The 23,764-nt window shown below is 39.9% G+C and overlaps 1 protein-coding gene across 3 annotated transcripts in view; it reads left to right on the top strand.

Annotated features, from left to right (window-relative positions):
- LOC117282027 (adhesion G protein-coupled receptor A3) overlaps positions 1-23,764 on the top strand; it is a 50,351-nt gene that overhangs the window by 25,708 nt on the left and 879 nt on the right. For 2 of the 3 annotated variants that reach the window (XM_033755477.1, XM_023870071.2), the window contains 5 exons: positions 1,110-1,302; positions 1,621-1,870; positions 3,160-3,348; positions 4,563-4,667; positions 5,879-8,580. In XM_033755477.1, the coding sequence (XP_033611368.1) occupies positions 1,110-1,302; positions 1,621-1,870; positions 3,160-3,348; positions 4,563-4,667; positions 5,879-8,024 (2,883 nt within the window). In that variant the 3' untranslated portion in view covers positions 8,025-8,580. Of the gene's footprint in view, positions 1-1,109; positions 1,303-1,620; positions 1,871-3,159; positions 3,349-4,562; positions 4,668-5,878; positions 8,581-23,764 lie in introns of those variants that run through there. The other variant, XR_004514116.1, reaches the window with a different exon arrangement.

Below are 23,764 nucleotides of genomic sequence, written 5' to 3'. Positions count from 1 at the left end.
ACTCAGCTACACCTAGAGCGTTTAGGAAGAGGCAGTTAAAACCTATATACATGGAACAAACCAACACCACTTACAGGCAGGGCAAGCGGCCTCCGTAGTCTGGGGGTAACGTTCCCACCTCATGACTCAAGGTACGCGGGTTCAAACCTGGCAGAGGTTGTGGAATTTTTAAGGGCGGAAAAATTCAGGGAACAAGTCCACTGGGAGGGACTTTAAGCCGTGTGTCCTGTGTTGTAGATTTACGGCACGTAAAAGAACCTCATGTCTTTAGGAGACCTCTGAGCTAAATTACAGGCCCTTTCCCACCCAAGTAGTCTCCAATACCTCTGGTGGATGGGGGAAGCATCAAGGTACTGGGGGCCGACCTCGTTGGCTCTACGGGGGCTGATGGCACGCACCGTTATCGGTAGGGTATGGCGACAGTAGAAAATAAAAGGGGGACGCACAATGGACCAATAACTGGTCTAAGTGCATGGGGTAACCCACCCCCTCTCATAATACATACATACATCCAGGCGGGGCAGAGAACAGAGTCCAAGGAGCATACCTGCCCTAACACAGTTCGAAACTACATATAAACAAAACCCATGCCACTGCAAAAGGAATCCAAACACAACGATAGTTGGATAAAGAACGACAGCCCCCAAGTAAAAATTCTGAAATTGTAACTGCTTTTAATGATTTTTAGTGATTTTAATAGAGTAGGTTTATTTTAAGCGTGAGATATCACATTTACATGCAGTTGCACGCATTATGCAGTGAAACAGTTTTAGCAAACAGTGACACCTGATGCTGGCCATATGCGGCCGAAACGTTTAGTGGAAAGAAAGGGAGCCAATAAACAGGTTAGATTGTGGACAGAAGTGTAATGTGTGAATGAAGCAGTTAAGCCTATTCCTGCATAGTTCAGGATGATGAAGAAATGATCTGTTATCTGTCTGTTGGGAAGTTCATTGTGTAGATGAAATATCCGGTTTTTGTCATCTGTTTCTTCCTCTGTAGTCCAGGCGATTGTGAGTATTATGTGTTTTTCAAACTATACAACCTTTTTGCTTTTACAATACCAAAATTCTGTTTATGTAATAAGAGAAGTTCTGTTGTCTCTTTAGATCATAGAAGCTTCCATCCATATACCCCCTTCTTTGTTTTACCAACTTGAGATGCAAGGGTACACTGTGAAGTCTGGACAGCAGCTGCTGGTATCCATGTATGAGAATAGCAGACTGTTCCCACGAAAGCTCCCAGATTCATCCCAGCAAGATGGCAGAGATATTACGTCATGTGTTATTGGCACAAAATTAGGTGAGAACCGCATTCATAATTTTGATAATTTTAATAAACTGGCTCATAGGTTTATTGCAGTTAATTTAGAAATTACTTCATCCATGTCTAATATCATTTTCATGTAAGGTCATCAGAAAAGTTCTCTGGAGTTGATAAAATACCTGAAGCCCTTTCATATCAGACTGAATAAACTTTGAAAATTACTAAGCCAATCGGAGGGGTATATCATGCCCTTTCATAAGTATATTTTGAACTTTCTTCGCTGTAACGTGTTTGCCCCCCAAAAAATTAGTTGCCATGATTTTTGAAGTAACCCACGTATTTGAATTTTTATAGTGGGAATGGAAGTTCAGAACTTAACACATCCTGTATATATAATGCTTCGAGCTCCATTGCTTCACCATTCATCCGATTCACCAAAACCTGTGTGGTGGGATGCATCCTTGAACAATGGCACAGGTAGCTGGAGTCAAACAGGGTGTCAGCTGTCTCATCTCTTACATGGCCTGCTGGTGTTCCAGTGCAATAGATTTGGCTACTTTGGGCTCCTACAGAAAGATACCTTTCTTTATGACAATATGGGAAGGTGAGAATATCCAGTAACCACCATTTCAGCATTTTGTAACTGAGTGGACATTAAATTGTTTTATATTGATATCTGCTCCAGTACTGATGTCTTTGAAAAGTAATACTTCAAATAATTTGAATTTATATTGTTTACCAAATTTGTTTTTAGTTCAGGTTTGAAACTTAAGGAAAAATAGCTGCTATTCACGTGACATTGCTCTGCTTGCAGTCCTTCTGTCAATTTGAGGCCAAAACTAAACTACCATCCTCCTTACTCAGGTTTTTGTATAAAAATACAGTGGAACCTTGCTTAACGAGCATAATTCGTTCCAGAATCTTACTCGTAATGCGAAACACTCGTTAAGCGAAACAGTTTTTCCCATATAAATTAATGTAACGTACGATAATGTGTTCCATGCCAAAAAAAAATACTCGAAAAATTTTATGTATAATGTTTATTCAAAGAAAATATATGTACATTGTTAATTAAAACTTGCGTGTGGTTCATTAATTAAGACACATAAGATGAATAATCTTAACAAGTTTTAGTGAGTGTAAATTTAGTATAGTTGACAAATACACACTTTTTAAATACCTTTTAAATGGATTTGCGAAGACATATGAAGGCAAGCAATGCAGTAGATTGGCGTAATTAGGGCACCTGATGATGGCACTGGGTTGCCGAAACATGTCGTGAAGTAACAGGTGAAATTGAGTGCACTACAAGATGGCCACTGTATACATGTCATAGCTGTTATTATTTATAGGATACTTTTTGCCTCAAGTTACCTGTAGAATGTGTTCCCAAAACCTTTCCATTGTATGGGAGACATTAGTTTTGTGCGTGTATGCATGCATGCGCACTTGCCTCCCGACCTAAAGAGACCGAATTTGGGAAGACTCCTGAAGTGTTAGAAGGATTCTGTTTTGTGATATCTTTAAGAGGTCTCAAAGAGTCCTAATATTGAAAAGGATGAGGATCATTTCTAGATATCAAAGGATATGAAATTTGCATTGTTCCTGTTTCTCTACTCCTTTCTTTTTAAGTACCATGAGTTACTGATGTTAACAGATTTTATTTTGTTATGATAATTGAAGTCTTTATTAGTAAATGGCAAAGGAACAGAATTTCTGTTCATAGAAGTGAAATGTTCGTTCGTTTGAATTTTATAATTTCAGAATTACCATCTATTTACATTATGGAGCTTGATGGAGAATGAAAAATTCACTATTTTGTAAACTGAACATCATTCTTGTATGTGACAGTATCATAAAACTGACATTTTAATGTAAATATATTTTTCTCAGGGTGGCTGGAGCCAAATTTAGATTTTCACATCCTGCAGTTTATGTTGGCAGCATAGTTGGAGTTATAAGCTTAATGGTGGCCATTGTGACATATGTAATCTGCCATGCTTCCATTCAGATGTCAAAGAAAACAAAGCACTCTCTGGTCAACACTTGGATAGCAATGGCTCTCCTCTGTTTCATGTACAGGTAAGAAACAGCTTCACTCATGTGTTTCTCATTTATGAATGGTTTAGCTAAATACAACATAAATATAAAATTGCTATAATTATCCCTTTTCATGCCCAGTTTTTAGAAAATGGAACGTTCTTCTGTTATTGTATATTCATAGTACTAAATTATTCTGCCACTGAATAGCCTCAGATAGCTCAACATGTTGAGGGGCAGTGAGAGAAATTCCTTTGATTGATGTTGTCAAACACTACATGACCTCAGTACAGAGTGGCAGAGATTTCTAATCGAGGTATCTTGTACATAACTTCAAAAGGGTTGAACTCATGCAAGTCTGAGGTTGATAATTTTGTAATGACTGGAAAAGCTAAAGGTTGATAAGAGACTTTGATTCATTATGTGGCAGTAAAAAGGGTTTCAGCCTCCTCTTCCAGTAGTACAAAAGAACTGTGGACCTGTAATAAAGTGACGTTTGCTGTATATTTATTCATGCATTTATGGTTTATTCAACAACATTGTCAGCAGTTCACTGCAAATGGTAAAGTGATTATTAAATAATAAATTGGAAAGGAGGTGGAAAGAAGCAGTATTGGCTTACTTTTCGTTAGGATAGTCAGTGTTCCAGCTGATGTTTGAATTGAGTACCTACCAAATACAGGAAAGAATTGTTACTGCTCAAGTCAACTTGCATGGTCATTATACATTTACTTTTTTCAGATGTAAAGATTTAACCTTTCAAATAAAAAGAATTTTTTGACTGATAATAAAAACATTTGCATAAAATGGCATCATCAGTTGCATTGATCTAACCCTTTCACTATTTTGGATTGCTAAATGCAGCTGCCCTATGCTGCAGAAGCCAGGAACTACAGCAGTGGTACAAAATATTTCACACCTGATACAGAAGTCATGGTAACTGTGTTTTATGGACATACAAAATCTGTATAGCATATTTTTCATATATATATATATAGTCTTTTGATACTGATGCTGGAAGAGTTAAGAATGCATACACATGTGATTTGATCCTGAAATGAAGGCTCAGATAATCCACTGTACCATTTTTGGAATATGTTCTGTATCAGTCTCTAGGGACATCTGTGATAACTAACATTGCTGTTCAAGAAACAGGGCACAGAAGCAATGCATGTAATATAGTTTCTAGTAGCTAGTGATTATTCACTTCATTTTGTTGATAGGTAGAGTTAGTAAACTTTATTATGTACTTCCAGTTTGGGTATCCATCAAACAGAGGATGTGAAGATATGTCAAGGAGTAGGATTGCTCCTCCATTATCTGACATTATCATCTTTATTGTGGATGGCTGTTACAGCCAGGTGGGTTGCTGAACTGATCATTTGATATATATTAATGAAGTAACATGTTTGTTGTGCTTGTTAGGAAATGGGAATTTCAGAATTTTATGTGGAATATGTTTTCAGTTTATTTGGCTTTTCTTCAAGAGTTTACGAGTATGTGAGATGACAGTCACATTGTTAGATTTCATAATTATCAGGTAAAGGAAATGTGTAGTAATGTAAGTGTACAGATGAGGAAGGTATGTATTTCTTGAATTGATGAGATTCTCCAAGATGGAGAAGGCATGGACGTGGGGACTTTGAGTGTGGAAACATCGGCTGTGGCATGGTGTCGGGCACAAGGAGTGCAGGAATGAAGTTTGTAATGTGTAGCAAATGCCTGTTTTTTACAGAATAATTTCTTCTTTCCTGTGTGCCCATCATTCATAGGCTCCCTTGGTTTTGTATTTGTTCTTTTAATCATATTCTCTTCACACAGTACAGTATAGTAAAATGAAAAGGGTACTGCCCCTTATGACATACTAAAACAGAAAAATCTCATCCTAAATGCAAATACCCAATAAAAACTAGGTTCAAACACTCTCTGTTAGTGTTTGAAATAAAATGGGCAGTGGATCAGTAAGTACGTGTGTGAAGTTTCTGCTCTTCATCATGGTCCCAGTATAATTACTTATTGCTGAGATCCACTTTGTAATAATGAATGATGCCATGTTGTTGGAATTGATTGTGTTATTCAGAATATTTATTTCATTATGTAAACAGTAAAGTTGTCCCTGTACTTACTCAATTAAGCACTATGCCGTGAAGGTTTATGGGGGAGTGGATGTGGGTTAGCACAGTTGGTATAGTGACTGGCTATGGGCTGGATGACTGAGGGGTCAGAGTTTTAGTGCCAGCAGGGTCAAGAATTTTCACTTCTCCATGTCATCCAGACTGGATCTGGGGGTCCACCAAACCTCCTATCCAAGGGGTACCAGGTGCTCTTTCCCCAGGGGTAAAGGGGACAGGGTGTGAACCTGACCACTTACCTCCAGCTATTGCCGAGTTCAGGAAAACGTGGGTGTATACATTTATTTCATTAAGACAATATAAGCTTATATTTTATCACTCATAATAATTTCCTGACCAATTCCATGTTACCAGTCTATTGAAGGTTGATACAGGTTCTCATGTTTAATACAAAATATGAAGATGTGAAGCATAAGTGATGAAGTGTTTCAATTTTTCAGCAACATGTACAAGAGGCTGACTAAGTCAGATTCATTGGATTCTGCACCTGAAGATGAACTTCCTCCTGAGCAGCCAGTGGCTCAGAAACCCCTCCTTGGCTTGTACCTGGTGGGCTGGGGCATTGCTCTCATTGTGTGTGGCATCTCAGGAGCTGTGAACATGAGGGAGTATGCAGGCTACTCCCATTGCTTCCTTATGCCAGGGCCTGCTCTCAGCGCAGTGTTTGTGCCCATGGGAGTTCTAGTGCTCTTCCTGTTAATCTTCTTTCTCCTTATATATTGTGGTATTCAAAACCTAGACACCAATGGACAGCTTTCTGAAGGCACCCAAGCAACAGAAAATGTAGATTTGGATTTGCTGGATTCCAATGTTGCAAATGCAGCAATGGCAGAACATACAAGTTTGCATAGTGCATCAACTCCAACAGCCTCTAGTGATGTGGAAGATACGGAACATTCACCACTGAGCCAGTTGAAAGCTCACATCATTGTTTTGTTTCTGTACCTCTTGATGTGGACCTCTGCTGCATTTGCTACCTCAAAACCATTGCAGAACTATCTGCCATATGAAGAGATTATTTTTAGCATTCTGTATGGTCTGTTGGCATCATGTTTGGGGATGTTTGTGTCGTTCTTCTACTGTGTAGCAAGGAGTGACGTACGAGCCCAGTGGCATCTGATGGAGTGCTGGTGCAGGAGGCGGCGTGGTCGTTGTTGCCGTACCAGGAGCATCTCTGACACGAATCCAGTTCTCCCAACATCCCAGACACTTGCACCAATTACTAATGTTGGACTACATGCTGGAAATCAAGGTCAACCTGTGTCTAGTTCTAACAGCATCAATTCCTCTGCCCACACTGCCAAGTCCCAAAATAGTAGTGTTGCCAAAGCTGCAGTGGAGTTGAACAGTACAGCAAAATGTGATTTTGAGTCTGGTGGAAATATTTCCAATGTTAACTTGGTAGTTCTTCATAGGCAGCAGTATCGTTCTAACAATAGTGTCACCACATTCACTGAAGCTTCTGGAGCAAGTGGAGCAGAGATGTTCTATAACCCCCACCAGAGTACAGTAGCACGTAAGTTCTTCAGGAAGCAGCGTCGACACATGAAACACAATAACTTAGGGGCACGGAGAAGGGGTGATGGCGGAGGGGGTACCAGTGATGGTGGCTCCAATACCCGAGCTGAAAGTGCTGTATTTCTTTCTTCAGACATGGAGAATGCTAGCGGGAATATGACACCCTGTATTTATGCCCAAGGCTCTAAGGTTAACAATACAAATATCCACATCGAACACTCACGTCACTCTTCTCGACACAAAGATTCTAAGGCACAGAATCCTAACATTTTGACTGACAGCGGAGGGGATGAAGGTGGTGTGGATAGCCACAGGTTGCCACTGGAGAGGCTGGTTATTGGTGCTGAAGAAAGTAGCATATCAACTCCACTGAATAATGACGGGACACCTAGAGGACCTAGCTCATGTTCTGGCTCGTTGCCGTCAGACAGAAGGATTAATTCTGTGGATGAAATGCCAGAGGAAGTAACTTTGCTGACCACAGATCTTAGCAAAATGGGGAATGAAGTACAACACATGAAAGACAAAGGTGACTGTAAACTGCAGTGTTGTTCAGACAGTTCATGTGACAGACCTCCAGTGCATAGGACAGACAGTATTGCATTGACAACGTCATGCAGTTTAGAGAATTCCAAGACTGAAGGTCAGCTTGGTGTTGTTTGCAGAATTGACAGTCCTGACGGGAATAGGGATGCAATGGTTTGGAATGCCAACTGCAGTGATACTAATGCATATCTAGGTACTGGAAATATGGATTCTGAACAGAAGCTCCATGATCATAATTCTTCTGCATCATCAAGTAGTGAACAAAAAAGTGGTGTGGTGAAACACGTGCATAACTCACTCCATGGGAAAAATCTAAAACATTCAGAAAAAGACAAATCTTTTAGTGATGTTGATAATATTGTTGAAATTGGTAAGGCATGTGTTAAAAGCCAGAAACCTGAAGTTTTGCTGAAGGGAAAGAAATTGAGTTTACTGTCTAGGAAACTAAATGGGTACAGTGGTGAAGAAGGTCAAGAATCTGACAATGTGCCAACGCTAAACAAAAAGGAGACCAGTGTTTAGAATGGGATATTTTATGTCTCCTGCCATTGAAATGCCAATGTTAATGACTGACCTATTGGAAGAGGTGTGACAAAAGACAGTACGACTCTCCAAATGTAGCATTGTAATCAAAGTTCCTGACAAGGTTGACAACTGTTGTAGATCCTATCAAGAAAGACGTTGGTTCAGTAGAATGAAAAGTAGGACTTTCAAGTATGTGGTAGTTTAAATCAGAAGTGCTGTGTTTGGTTCTGCTGAGGATAAAACTTCCAAGCTGGGTGCATTGGTAAGTATAGCAACTAAGGTCTGAGGATATTATAGCTTGTTTTCCACTTTTCTTTCAAATTAAGGAGTCAGAGGCTCACACTGCTGTCATGCTGGTACTTGTCAACACACAAAATACAGGAAGGATTTACAAAATTTGTAGTCTTCTTTATCATTTTCCAGTGTACCAGATGTGCTTAACTAGATTGGTTCTTTAGCACTCATCAAAAATTTGTCCCTGAAAGTAAATATTTTGGGACAGGGTGACTATAGATGGGGTTTGGATTGGTAATTTGAATTATTGCATAGTTACACAGCCTCTGTGGTCTAGTGGTCTAATGGTCAGAGTTCCTGGCTACAGATTCAGAGGTCCAGGTTCAATTCCCAGTGCTACCAAATTTTTATGAGAAGTGGGTCTGGAACAGGGTTGACTAAGCCTCGTGAGGATAATTGATGAGCTATTTCAAGGAAATAGCAGTTCCAGTCTAGAAAAACAAAATTAACGGCCATGGGGATTCGTTGCACTGACCATGCAACACCCTCTATCTGCTAAAGTTGGCACTAAGTTTGCCGACAAGTGGCGGTTGCTTGGTTGGTATAATTCACTTGTGGACCGAAACCACAGAGTTTTTTTAACACATCCTAGCACTCTTGCTTACCCACACACACTGCAGTTCACTACAGCATTCACCAAGTCTTCTGAGTCAGCTGTGTTTCCACTGGCTGTTGCCTGGTAACACTCCCAAAGCCATAGATCCCTTTGCTTTGGTGCTCCTGGGCTAACATCCTCACAGGCTGGCATCTGTTTCACAACAAGACTAACTTGGCATTGCTGTGCAACAACTTATAACAGTGGGGGTTCCTCCACCAGGGGTGACTATCTGTGATGACATCTGATGGGTCTGCCTGTCAGCTGCTGTCTGCAGACTCAAGATTCAGTAGACTCTAGACTGACTGGCTTGTCCTGTTGGTCCTCATGATGTAGCCTAGGGATGGACCCAACAGAAAACACTGTTATCCTCAGTTCCTCAGTTGTTGCATGACATCACTATTGGTGCAGACCCACACACATCATTCCCAGTGGCACTTTCATGGGTTACATTACATGGCATTATGTGTTCCATCATTGCACCGCTGTTTATTGTGCCATAGCCTAGTAATGGACATCTCTTCTGGTTGAACTATTCCAGCTTTCAGTGGACATGCCACGATATTTTATGTCACCCAGTTACGAAGTTATCTGCTATAGGGATTACGATCATACATTCACTTCATATATATAGGAATTATGTCTACCGTCAACACAACAAATACTCAGTTACTTACATTCACTGCCAATCATTTACATCAGATATTTTTTTAATGCCACAAAACTGTATGGTTATCTCCACATAGTGCCAAGGTCAAAAATGCATGCAACTTTGCCACCACTCTGTTAAAATGTGATGCTAAATTTTATAGATATCTCTACCACTTATTGTAACTTTGGCGTGATATGCATTGACATGATATACTTGATGAATTTTATAAAAGTCAGCCAGTTTGTTGAAAAATTATTTTTATTGGATGTAGGCTCACATACAAATGTGCAGCTGATTTTCTTTTTGGACACCTTTCTGAAAACTTACAATGAAGAGTATAGCAACTGTAGCAGCTGATTCAGGAACATAATCATGTTATGAACTAGTGCTTGTGAAATAGGTCATAGTGTTGTTATGATATTGTCAGGTTTTGTGCCCATCCAGCATTAAGGAATGCATTTCTGTGGTGGGAACATTCATGGCAGAGATTTTGCTACTTAACAATGTTAGAGTGATGGCAAGAGTGAAAACTGGCAGAGGGGACTTGTATTCAGCTCACTGACATGCAGGTTCATTTGATTTACTCAAAAGTACCTATTTAAAATGAAAATGTTTTGAAATAAATACCTAAAAATGATTACATACTTCTGGACAGGTGTAGTACATGTAATGAGTTTTTAAATATGTGGGTAAGTCAGTAAGTAAGTTACAGATGGATATAGAACTTAAACATATAAGAGTACTGATCTGAAAAATGCTTTTATTTCTCAACGTAATCTCCCTGTACATTGAGGCATTTGTCCCATCGTTTCACAAGCCACTGAAAACCAGCAGCATAAAATTCTTTGGGCAGCTGTCAGAACCAGGCGATGACTTCCCTTTCTACAGCTTCATCGTCGGGAAAATGTTCAGCTGAAAGATGATGTTTAGGGGCCGAACAAATGGAAGTCGCTTGGAACAAGTTCGGGTCTATACAGAGGATGCTCGAGGACTTCCCACTTGAAATTTCACAGCATTTCATTTGTCATGTTGGCAGTATGGGGACGCGCGTTGTCATGCAAGAGCAACATGTCTTTGGTGAGGAGTCCTAGTCGTTTCCGTTGAATGGCCTTATGGAGTTTCCTGAGGATGTTACAGTAGGAGTCAGTATTTACAGTTTATCATTGAGGCTGGAATGCGGTGAGCAGTATGCCTGGTTCCGACAGCAGCCCAAAGAATTTTATGCTGCTGGTTTTCAGGGGCTTGTGAAATGATGGGACAAGTGCTTCAGTGTACAGGGAGATTATGTTGAGAAATAAAAGCATTTTTCAAATCAGTACTCTTATATGTTTAAGTTCTATATCCATTTGTAACTTACTTATTGACTTACCCTCGTATTTGTTACAGTGACTGATTTGGTATATTAATATTATGTTGGACGTTGCTCATTGTCTGAGATGACATTTCAGGACTTGGCTGTATTTCCAGCTTCAGGTGACTGGTTGTCATTATGATGAAAGATATTTTTTAATATATTGTGACGTGTTGCACTATGCAGGACACCCCTCCCCCAGCCAGCAGCGAGTTACGAGTTGAATTGAATTGTAGTAGTCACCGAGTTCAGTTGTAACGAGTGAATACGTGTAGACTACTGAAGATAGAGTGAACAGATTATTGCGAATACAGTTATAAATTGTGAAACACTGCAACAGTGTGAATTGATTATTGCGAATAGGGTTATAAAGTGTGAAACCCCACAACAGTGTTGTAATTAATTGTAGCCAGTACTTGTAGGTTGTTAAATAAACCAATTAACAATCCGAACGGCGTCTTCAGTAATGAAACACATGACAACTGGTGTTTCAGAAGTGGGATTGGACTTACACACATGACCAACAAGATTCGAACTCAAGACATGTGACAGTTTGCTGTCAGAATTGGTTTTACGAACTTGAACATGCCTCAAGTTACAATGAGTTTTACACGGCCACATGATGAAAATTGAAGAAATGTTGGAATGCCTGCTGGCCGCCCAAGAAGATTTCATAGCAAAATTAGAAGCCGACTCGAAAGCCTGGCGAGAAGAGATGGCCACAGAAAGAAGAGCTACCCAAGCAGAAATAAGAGCTATCCAAGCAAGGACGGCTGCCATGCAAGGAAAAATGGGCACCAGCCACATGGAGACGGTGTCCGTGGCATAACAGGAAGAGGTCCCCATTGCAATACCGGTCATAGAACCTGAAGAAACAACAGATACCAGCAAAGAGACGACGGCCTGCCAAGAGATGGAGGCACGTCTAGAAGAAAAAGAGCCGACCTCAGTGGACAGGAAACCTGAGGTGGCCCAACAATGAGAAGTCCCAAACGAAAATGCCATAGTGAAACCGGTCAAAGGATGGAAGAAGCAGTATAGGGGCAAGAAGCAAGCTGCAGGTTGATGTGGAGAGCCACAGGAAGTCACCCGAGGAATTTCTGGATCCCGGATGAAGTTGGCCGCCGCCTGCAGGAAGGTGTCCCGCCGTGCAACAGTGGCATGGCGCAAGAGTAACATCCTCAGGAATTCGACCCAAGTAAAGTGTGGACCGCGGCATGAATTGGCTGCCGACAAGAAGATGACTAGCTGTGCAAATGTGACACAGCACAAGAGACTCGGACTTCAGGGAGATCAGTTGGAGTCACGCACAAGCCCGCATAAAGATTTGCCAAAGAAAGTATGAGAAGGACTTCAACATTAGAGGACACAAGGACTCGTCCTGAAAGGGTAATTCAAGGCATGTGCAAGTGCACAAGCAGACGTGCTGCATGGAATCCCAGCTGACGCAAACATTGAAAACTGGACACTGGAGGGGTCGACCCCCTCCAAAACGAAAAAAGAAGCAGAGCATAGAAGAGGAGCCGGTAAAATAGAAGAACCAGCCTCCCCAGAGAGAGTGAATGTGCCATGGGAGAAAGCGATGGATGAATGGAATACAACTGGATCTTCTGGCAAATTAAAAGGAAACCACTCGAGACGAGCTGGTCTTAAGAGGAGAGCGGTTGTAATGGCCGGATAATAGTCGCTGCGAGGAGTAGCTGAAACAACAGGAGACCCACCAAGCACATCCTTGGAAGAAAAGGAACGGGGGTGCAACATTAGGCTATTCGGGACGAACAGCCATAAGGAGGGAGCAGTGTGACATGTTGCGCTATGCAGGACACCCCTCCCCCCGCCAGCGGTGATGTAACACAATCGAATCGCTGTCGTTACTAAGGTAGCAGGCAAGTCAACACCCCTTCCCCTATCCCGCCAGCGGTGATGTGGCCAAGGGATGCCACGGTTGCTATGCAGCCGTAAACAACTCACGATAGCATTGCCAGTGACACCTGTAACCACAGCGCCAGACAACAGTGGTGCCTATTACATGGCTGTTGTCTGTGTTGTCTGGAACGAGGCTAAATTAGGAGCAGCGAAGACTATTCACAGTTAGTTACGAGTTACGAGCTGACCAGGGAAGAGTATGCAGTCTAGTATTTGTGATACTGCAGATAGGAGTAGTTGTGAGATTCTAATTTGTGTGATTGTAGGAGTGTGTGAAATAAAATTTGCTATATCCAGCGCGGCGTGAATTTATTTGTCGCGTATACACCCAACACGTGACAATATATTATAATACATAAGTAAGTCAATAATTATCCACAATGTAGCTATAAATTTATTTCAATACAAATAGAAAACTTACATTAACATCATTTTTCAACATAGTCCCCTTGCTTTTCAACGCACTTGGTCCATCGTTGCACAAGCTTCCTGATGCCCTCAGAAAAGAAGGTTTTCGGCTGAGCAGCGAGCCACGCATGCACCACTTCCTTCACTTCATGGTCTGAGGTGAAGCGACGGTCCTTTAATGCCTCTTTGAGTGGACCAAACAAGTGGCAGTCAGAAGGGGAGAGATCAGGACTATACAGAGGATGAGCCATTACATCAAACTTGAGTTTCCATAGGGTTTCAGCAGTGTGGGTAGCAGTATGTGGACGGGCATTGTTGTGCAACAACACAACACCTTTCGACAGTATTCCTCGGCGTTTGCTTCGAATTGCAGGTTTTAGCCTGTCAGTAAGCATCTCACTGTAACGAGCACTGTTTATTGTTGTGCCCCTCTCCTGATAATGTTCCAGTACTGGGCCTTGTGAGTCCCAAAAAACTGTAAGCATCAGTTTTCCTTGCGGATGGTTGGCTTTTGAACTTTTTCTTGCTGGGCGATTGTGGATGTTTCCATTCCGTACTCTGCCGTTTACTCTGCGGCTCGCAATGATGGATCCATGTTTCGTCACCAGTGATGATTCTGTCTAAGAAGACGTCATGTTCGTTACCATAGCGATCCAAATGTTGTTGGCAGATGTCCAAGCGCGTTTGTTTATGCAACACTGTGAGTTGTTTTGGGACCCATCTTGCACAGACTTTATGAAACCCAAGTCTGTTGTGGATGATTTCGTAGGCAGAACCATGACTAATTTGCAGACGATTTGCCACTTTATCAATAGTCACTCATCTGCCTAACAGAACCATGTCACATGCACGCTCAATGTTGTCCTCACTTGTGGCCGTGGATGGTCGTCCGGCTCCTTCCTCATGCGTAACACTTGTGCAACCATTTTTTAATTTTTCAATCCATTCTTAGACACTCCGTTGCGGCAAAACACTCTTCCCATATTGTGCTGAAAGTCTTTGATGGATTGCGGCCCCTGATACACCTTCTGACCACAAAAACCTGATTACTGAACGTTGCTCTTTGGTGCAAACAGAAAGCGCAGCAGCCATGATTAACGCAAGGCACCGACGATGGACCTGACCTAGCAACATCAAACCTGCGCAGAAATAGTGACAAGGAAACTATGCATGGCGATGCTACGCAAAACAACAGTGCTGCCAACAGAAACACAAATACAACTGCATTGCGGATAATTATTGACTTCCCCTCATATAATATTATATAGTTATAATAATATAATATAATATATATTATATTGTTTTTATTGTAATATTAGTCTGGTCTAGAAAACCAAGATTAATGGCCATGAGAATCTGTTGCACTCACCACATGACAGCCTCTATCTGCAAAAGTTGACACTAACTTCGCCAACAAGTGGCAGTCGCTTGTCACCTAAAAACACAGAGTTTTATTGTAATAGTAGTGGGGACGGTTGCCAGCATTATGACAACCAGTCGCCCCAAGATGGGAGTAGAGTCAACTCCTGAAACATCAGATTATCAAAGGTATCCCAGATAATGGACAGTGTTCAACATAATGATGGTGTTATACTGCATCTGTTGCCAACAGGTAAATTTATTGGGCCTTTATTTGGCTATATTGCATGATTGTCAAAGTGTTATGCACCTCAGCTCACAGTTGCCAAGGCATGTCAGTGAGTTGACATGAATTCCACACCATCGATCAAGGCCTAAGTAACGTGATTTATTGTAGACACTATCTGCACAGCATCTTCTGAAGGAAAAATTCCCTTGATAGGATCTATGATAATACATCTGACACATTAGCTTTATATTTGTTTTCAGTGATGCTGCCCTTAATAGATCTAATAGGATAATACTATAAAGGATTGAGAGATATTACAAATTACCTCTTAAGGATGCAAGTCTGTTTTACTGTTAGTACCAATAAGATATTAAGAAATATTGTAATGTAGATGATACTGAGAAATATTATGATGTAGGTTAATGTTTTTTATACTATTCAGTATTTACAGAGGGATATATTTACCTGGTCATCTGCCTGTATGCCTAGAGGAAACATATCTCACAGGTCTGCTTTGCATTTCCTACTAAATTACAGTATACTTCACAAGAGAATGAACTTTTATACAAATACATTTTTTATGTAGGTGCTTAAGAGTGATAAAACTTTTCTGATTTTTGTGTAACACTTTAGGTAGTTGCAGGATATTAAACCTTAGATAAGTTACTGACTGCATACAAGATGGCATCTAAAACTTAATATTTATAAACAAAAATCCATGTAAGTTACTTAATTTTGTATTATGTTCCCTTCAGAATACTCCTCTTGGGAGTTAATGAACAGCCCAGCAACTTGACCATTGGAAGCTTGTCTGAAACTCTTCTGGCATAATATTGTTCAGTACCTGCCATGAAATTTCTGGAATCTCCAAGACATTAATAAGTCTTTCTCCTCAAGCTTCAGTTTCATCTTCAGAATCATGAAGTAATTGGGAGCAGTGCCTGGCAAATAAGGTAGGCAGAGGACTACAGCCATTTCATTCATGCCCACAAATTGTTTCACAGATAGGATGATTTGAGTGGGCACATTGTCATGATGAACCAACCAGTCGGTCTCCATTTTGCCTTTCTCATGATGTTTTTCCTGTAGATGCTGTAACACATCTGCATAATACTGTTTACTGAGCATATGCCTTGGCCACAGTAATTCATGATGTAGTATCCCATCACAGTTAAGAAAAAATGAATGTACTCTTGATGTTCAATTGAACTCGTCTGGTCTTTGAACACTTCAAATACAGTTATATTGTGATGACTGTTTCATTTCCAGATTGTACCAAAGGCTATATCATGTCATGTGCTTCAGAAGTTGTTTTACCAACTGGGAAGCAAAACTTGATGCATACTCTATTTCTCTTGAATGACTGATTTAAAAATATCACATAATGCTTTGTACACATCTTCACTAAACAGTGACACACATAGTATGGTGTCCACGAGACAAAGTACTTGCAAAAATGTACTCTGTCACATCCTAGCTGCAAAAGTCCTTACTGTTATCAGTTGCTTCATTTCGGAAGCAAGCTTGTTACTTTCCTGGTGCCAGTTACTGTATCTGTAAAGTGTTCACAGCTTTCTCTGTACCTAAGTATGTAAACTTTGATACGTGTTCCATCACAAGTATAGGATCTCATCTAGTGATCAGGGTTAGCAAGGTTAAAGAAATATGTTATCTTCCCTTTATGAGTGTTCTGCTGGTCTTTGCAAAAGAAAGGAGTTCCCTGCAAATTTCTATAGATCTGACTTGTGTTTCCTTCTTGCATTCAGTTCAGTGAGCCTAGTATTACAGACACAGTCTGTGAGTGTAGTAACATATTATTTAATGCTCTGTAAACATAGTAATGTTACATTTTGCAGATTATTGACAGTATTACACTGTAATAAATTAACTACATAATAGAACCTACAGATTCCATGCTGCTAATATCAAAATCCATCATTTCATATGATCCTGAGCCCATTAATTCCATTTCACATCTTCAGAATCTGTTTCTCTAAAATCTACTCTGACTTGAATGATGCTGAAGCAGCTATTTTGTATGAAACCCTGACATTCAAATAACCAGTCCTCATGGTCTTAAAATGCCTGTGGGTAATGCGAGAGAATCCATCCAATTCTGTCAATTTGTCATATGCATAACACATAAATTCTTTAAGGCAAAAAATTTTGATCTTATACCATACCCAGGTTGGATGCTCTCAGCAACTGCTTATTCTATATATTTGTAGCTACACAGCATTAGCTACCAGAAGACAATGCTATGGTGACAAAGGACTCACATAAGTGATTACTATACGTAAGTCAGTAGAACACAGTAATTCTAATGTCCCATGCCATGCATAACATACACTTATTTAGTAAATTATGTGCAAGGTAAAATTATTATAACTTGACATAAAATACATTTTTTTTTTCTTTTATAAAACTACCCTACCAGTCTACATCATTTCATTTATTAGAATTGAAGTTAAATAACATGAACAAAATTGTGTAGAGTAAAGTTACAAATGAGTGTATGAACCTAAATGGATTTCGGTATGTTGTAAAAAGGGTGCAGATTTCTGCTGAAGTTCAAATGTTTGTTCCGTTCCCATAGTCATATTCTCTGTCAAGCTGTACTGCATGTAAAGTACAGTATTCAGATATATGCATCGCTTCAGCAAGTAAGTTCCTTAATTCCTGGAATCTTGTCAGTGCAACAGAATTAGTAAGTATTTATAATACTGTAACATTTATTGTTATTTGGAGAGTGCCACTGTTTGTAATTACTTATGCCCTTGAGGTCTGTCTTTGCGCACTTGTTATTCCACTGTAATGCTACTACTCTGTCAATGCATTGTACTCTTCATTGATTTTCTCTCTTGTCAGAGTACTGAAAGCACTCATGTATTCACTGTTCTGCCACTCGTCTCCAAGTCCAACCTGTATCCAGTCGTATAACCAATTTTAAATTCCTCTTTTAAGTAGTGAGCTCATTGGTAATAAATGTGACATATATATATATATATTCAATGAATATCTAGTTTTGATCATGGTTGTGGAATTTCTTGCCTTAAGTATTGTATTATATTGTGATATGTTATCTTACGCCCAACGCCACGACAACCACGACAACTGGAACACACACTTCTATGACAACGAATACGTTAAAATTGTGGAGTTCCCACAGCGATAAATTGTAACAACAAATTGTCATTAAGTAACAACGAGGGAAACACGACACAGAACACGATACACAAATGTATGTAGGAAGAATGCTCACATAAAAGAGGATTGGCGTAATTCGCGTGTTTGAGTGCAACGTAAGATGAATCCTGGAAAGGTTTTATTATTTAGAATTCATCGACATATATGACGAATACAGATTTTAGTCATTTTAGAATGAAGACATCATGGCATGCAGTACAATAGTTTAACGTGCATAAAGACACCTGAGGATGGCACATTAGTGCTGAAACATGTAGTGTGGAAGTGAAAAATAAGGTGAAAAAGTGTATACACTGTAAGACGGTTAGCATAAGCCATGGACAATAATAATAATAATAGTAATAATAATAAATTTTTTCGAAAATATTTAACAGTACTCAGACGTTCAAAAATGTCTCTTGTCTTACAATTTGAATTAATATTAAAAATCGGCTCAATTATATGTGGTTACGGAGGGTGCCAGAAAAATATACCACGGGCGCTGCGTTGGACAGGGCTGATGTAAACTGTATTATCAGTATTTCATACCCATACTGTCTCCACCTTCAGGGTGAAGTGACTAGGCAGTGGCCTTTGCCAGTACATAGTACAGATCCATAGGTCAGTAGAAACTGTTTTCATTTGTTGAGTGATAGTGGAAAGTGAGAGAAAAATGGGCCTCTGAAGGTCAAACAGTGGAACACAGCAATTCATAGCAGACTTTGAGTATAAGCTTCAGCAGGGGGCTTTGGGCCATGACTTCATATTATCAACAGAAACTGTATCTCTGAAAATTCAGCTTACATTGTGCCATAATCAAGAAACTAGAACCATAAAGGTCAGACATCTCAAATAGTGATTGTACTAGCAGTCCATAGTCTTAAATTTTTTCTACTTGACAGTATATAGTTTGTCCATTTATTTTCTTGTGTACTGTGCAGTTGCTTTCAACACATTGATTCTTGAAATGATAATTGTAGGTTTCCAAAAATATTTCCTCTACTATTAAATATTCCGGTCTGAGCATTTTTCAGTGTTGATTATACTACTGACATTTCCTTCATGCCGCAGATTGTTTGTCACAACTTTCTCTGCATTAGATGGTAAAACACATGATTAGAAACTAGTGGTATACAAGTTTCAAGTAAATGGAATCCAGTGTGTCATATGGAAACGCATGCTTATTTGTCTGTACATACAGACAAATAATCATACCTCCTTTAATTATGTATTTTATGAAAGCAATAATGTGGGCTCGTGTATAGGGTGTCAGATTTCAGTTTAACTGCATTTTGTATTGGATATTGTAAATGTGAAAAAAAAATGGTTGTGTATTCATGAATATTGTGACCACATCATATGATTAAATGAGAAAGCCTATATCTTTTAATCATCAGTGACAAAATTGTAGTTTGCTAATGTTGAAACTTTGTCTAGAGGGATAGATCTACATGATGGAAGAGTGAAAACAGTTGTATACTCTTTTCCTGTATACTGCAGTGCAAGTATATATTGTTATATATACACCAATTACTAGGGAAAGGACTGGTAAACGAGTTCCCGCTAAGACAGATTCTTGGTAAAGAGCCTGCTACTTGATTACACAACAGTTGAGCTGGCTGTGTTTTATACATAGTCTGCACCACCCCCAGTGCTGGTAGCGGACCAATGAACTCGCAGTCTGCCACATGACACATGTTGTCTGTCTGGTCTATGTAAAAGAATTATAAGAGGCTCAAGGATAACCGAGAAGGCAGTCCAAGAGAGTTTTTAGTTGAGTTCCAAGGTTCCAGGCTGACTGAACAAGAAAAGGCAAGAAGAATTCATAGTGATTTGAAGTGCTAATTTCTGTGTTTAGATCCATTGCCAGGAGACGACTAGTCAAGACGGAGAATTAGGATAAATTGTAACTGAAGTGCTACTAAAGCCAATCAAGAAACCCGGAAAGGATGGACGTTCTTCCGGAAGAGATGTTGGAAGGGTCCAGAATGCAACAATGGCATAAGGGACCAAGGTCTGAGACAGAGCTGCAAGGCAGCAAGCGAATGAAGAACCAAGGCACAAGACGGCAGCAGTGTCTTAAGATCGAGAGGACATTGGAGGATTTCGACAGGAAGGCTTTCGGACTGGAATTCGTGAAGTGAGAAACTGGGGTGCCCAGCGTTTTGTGGAAAATGAGGAACTGTACCTTGTGGAGAGGTCGGCCACCTCAAAAAAAAGAAAAACTTGGACTTGGACCTGAGAATGAATACGCTGGTAGGGGCCAGCAACAATTGTAAATGGTACACCCATCCTCTCATCAGACAGGATATTACATAAAGACTGTATAAGTGATCAACTGAAAAAAAAAAAATCTGGCCATGAGTCTCACAGGGCTTGGTGTTGAGACGAACTGATTGGCAGTAAACCGCCAGTCGTAAAGTAACTCTGACCCTGACTCTGACTCAGATTAGTGCATTTGCTCAGGAGGTTACCAAGCCTGCATAAGTCTCCAGCTTCACACCTTGTTCCTTTAACCCTTTCAGACCCTGAGCACACAGTTGTATAAGTCAAGACGTTGCGGAGAAGCAAAAGGTAGTGAATTAGAAAAGGAAGAAGTGGTGGATTAGTAACAGGAGGAGGAAGGGGGGAGGATAGGAGATGATGAAGGAAGAAGGACGAATAGGAGGGAGGAAGAAGAGAAGAAGAAGCAGGGAAGATTGAGGAGGAGAGAAAGAGGAAAAGAAGACAAAGAAGAAGGGGGTTAAAAGGCAAGGAGGAAAAGATAGAATAAACAGGACAGTAAAAAATTAGGAGAAAGAAGTTGATAGTAATGATGAGGAAGGAAAGGCTTTTTCCAGATGCCTTGGCTCTGAAAGGGACCCATTTTAATATTTTTCTTCCATCTATGCATAGTCCTCTCTCCCCTTTGAATTATCAAAAGATATATTGTATACATTTTTCATTTAATAGGCCTTGTACAAAAGATTGTCAAAATATAACTGTGCTAATTGATCTTGTAAATATACCTTATATATACTATTAAACTCATAAAGAAAGGAAATAATTTGCCAAATCTGGGATCTTCTGTGACTCCTAACCAAATTCTATATCAGAGGTATACGGCTTCTAAGGAAGAGAAGATCAAGTAGTTTGACAGTTTAGGTAACTTTAGGGGCTAGGAATTATGCTGCACAATTGAGTGAGGAAGAAATGAAGGGGAATTCACAAATTCCCCCAAAACTCTTTCCACATTTATTTAATGTATGATAACACTCTGTCAGTTGCATTAGTTCTATGGCATCAAATAAGGAAAACAATTTGTCTGTTCATGTTGATGTAGGAAAGATGTAGTATGCAGTGGTCATGGCCTATTTTGAGATAATATAATGACATTTGCTTGTAGAATCCTGAAAACCTCAGTCCAGTACTCAATCCAGTTACCTCCTAAATACAGAATGGTTCAATGGAAGAATCCAGTGGAGACTGTTAGGTTAAAAATAGTCACTATGATTGTATCATTCCTCATTGCATAATGGTTCATCTGTACCATTATATTTAATGTTTATTTAACAGGCCTTTCAGATAATATAAGAATTTCACCCAGTTTAGTTTCCATTTGCTCTTTGTACTTCCCCTGGCTTGATTTCAAACTCCTTATTTGTTTGATTATATAATGAGCATTGATTAAATCATTCTACTTGTATATGACATGCTTCCCCTTTATAAGCCAATGCATCCACCTCTTCTTATCTTAGTATGCTCTGCAAAAGAAGGTCAGTAGTATTTGTCTTGTGAGTTAAACCCCTCAGTTTCACAGAAAAGAGACACGGAAGTCTGCAGAATATAAGAATGTGGCCAATTTATGTTTTTACAGCAGAATTGCTGGTAGTGACATTGTTTATAATAACCGATATTTTTTTACCCATGAGAAGGTAGGTTGAAATTTGAATATTGTAAATGAATATTTTTATCAACAAAGAATCAGAAAATGTTAAATGGATGTGAGTAAAGAGCATTAGACTGCAGCTAGCCTACTGTAAGGACAGGACGCCAGATATTTAGTCCTAAACTACACATAAAGAAATAAAGTTAAAGAGTAGAAAATGTTGTTTATTTGTTTTGAAATATTTTTGAGCACATAATATATTGTCATGTATGAATGATTATAGAGGTGTTTTGGATTACTGATTTGATTTCTTGCACTCTTTGATGCAGCACATGACTACAATCTACAATTCACTATTACACACACGCACACATACACTGGTGTCCACAGTCACTAGCTGATGCTTAGTAAAGGCTTCCAACCCTTCCTCTGGGTTCCTGAACTACTCCCGGCTACCAGCTTCTCACAGAACAACTCAGAATGACTGAATGTCAACTCAACTGATGCCGAATAGTCCACCAGTTCTTTTTCGTTTATGGCACAGCTTCCATTTCCTATATTTTGGAACTCGTACTTCCCTTTGATGTGGTCTTTTAAGTCACTTTGGTGTCAAATGATGTTTGTGGTAAAGTCGTCATTATTGGTGATGGCCTACCTGGTTTTCTGGGAGCCTACTGCTCAAGTAGTATGTTCTCTGCACCAGTAGTGTACATGTCCATGTCAGTAGTTCTGAGAGGTGCGAAGAAGTTGTGAGTTAACACTGCTTTTGGAGACAGCTTGACAGCTTTGGATGCTGGGACTGGTTTAATCTATTTCTTGGCCGTCCGCAAGGTATTATTAGAGAGATGTCTCTTGCGTCTCATGGAAGTTGTCCTGGGTCATTGTTTCCTCTGAGGTTTTTTTTACCACCCTGTCCTGCCTGTGCACTCACTTTCAGGATGTCCTTCAGAGCATTCATTGTTACCACGTATATGCCATAAAGAACACTCAGAAGTGTCTTCCCATATAGAGCTTTGCAGTATTTTGCTCTGTTGTCCGTGTTATTGACAATAGAGGCCCACCCAGAGCTTTCCCCCACTTTATCTTGTGTGCATCCGGCAAGGTTCTCACTGTCATTGAGTACTTCATATACTTGTTGCACTTCAGGAGCTGCTTTTGGGTATTCATTTGCAATGACATGACATTCATATTGCAGCTGTGCTAGCCGCTGTAACCAGTATTTCTGGAATCCCAGTACTGGGATGTCTGCCATCTTCGCGTTCACTCAAGCTCACCATTTGTTTTGATGTTTCACAAAGCACTGTGCACACCCATGGCCTGGCAGCAAACTTTGCCAAACAGGAGTTGGCCCTGAACACACTGCATAAAATGAAGCCCGTAAAAGCCACTCTGTCCAACGCGCTTTTCGTTCAGATCACTAAATCCAATCAAGACCTGGTGTAGCTGACTTACTCTCTGACTGTGAACTCAGTAGCTCACTCTGCTTCTCCTGTCTTTGCTGTAACTCACTCAACACTCCAACTCCACTTCAGACTCTACTCCCTACACTCTGAGTGACTTTCCTAATTCTGACTCACTAAGTGCCCTGCTTATAACATCCTAGGCACTGGCAGCACAGAAAACACCGTTACTCTTTTGCAGTTTGCGGACTATTGTCTAGTTTTGTGGTCATTGCCTAGCAATGGGTCTACATGCCATAATATTAATATGAAACATGAAGGATTGTAATACAGAAGATTCAAAAAGGAATTTGGTGGACTTCTTAAAATAAAGTGTGTATAAGATATAGGTTATTTATGTTAGACTCTGCTCACTAAAACATTGGAGATCAATTCATGAACACCTTCAGAAAACTTTCAAGTAAATAGT

Source organism: Cryptotermes secundus, unplaced genomic scaffold (genome assembly GCF_002891405.2).
Source record: "Cryptotermes secundus unplaced genomic scaffold, Csec_1.0 scaffold629, whole genome shotgun sequence".
Lineage (NCBI taxonomy): Eukaryota > Metazoa > Arthropoda > Insecta > Blattodea > Kalotermitidae > Cryptotermes > Cryptotermes secundus.
Note: the sequence above shows the minus strand (reverse complement) of the source record. Positions and strands in the feature narration are given on the sequence as shown.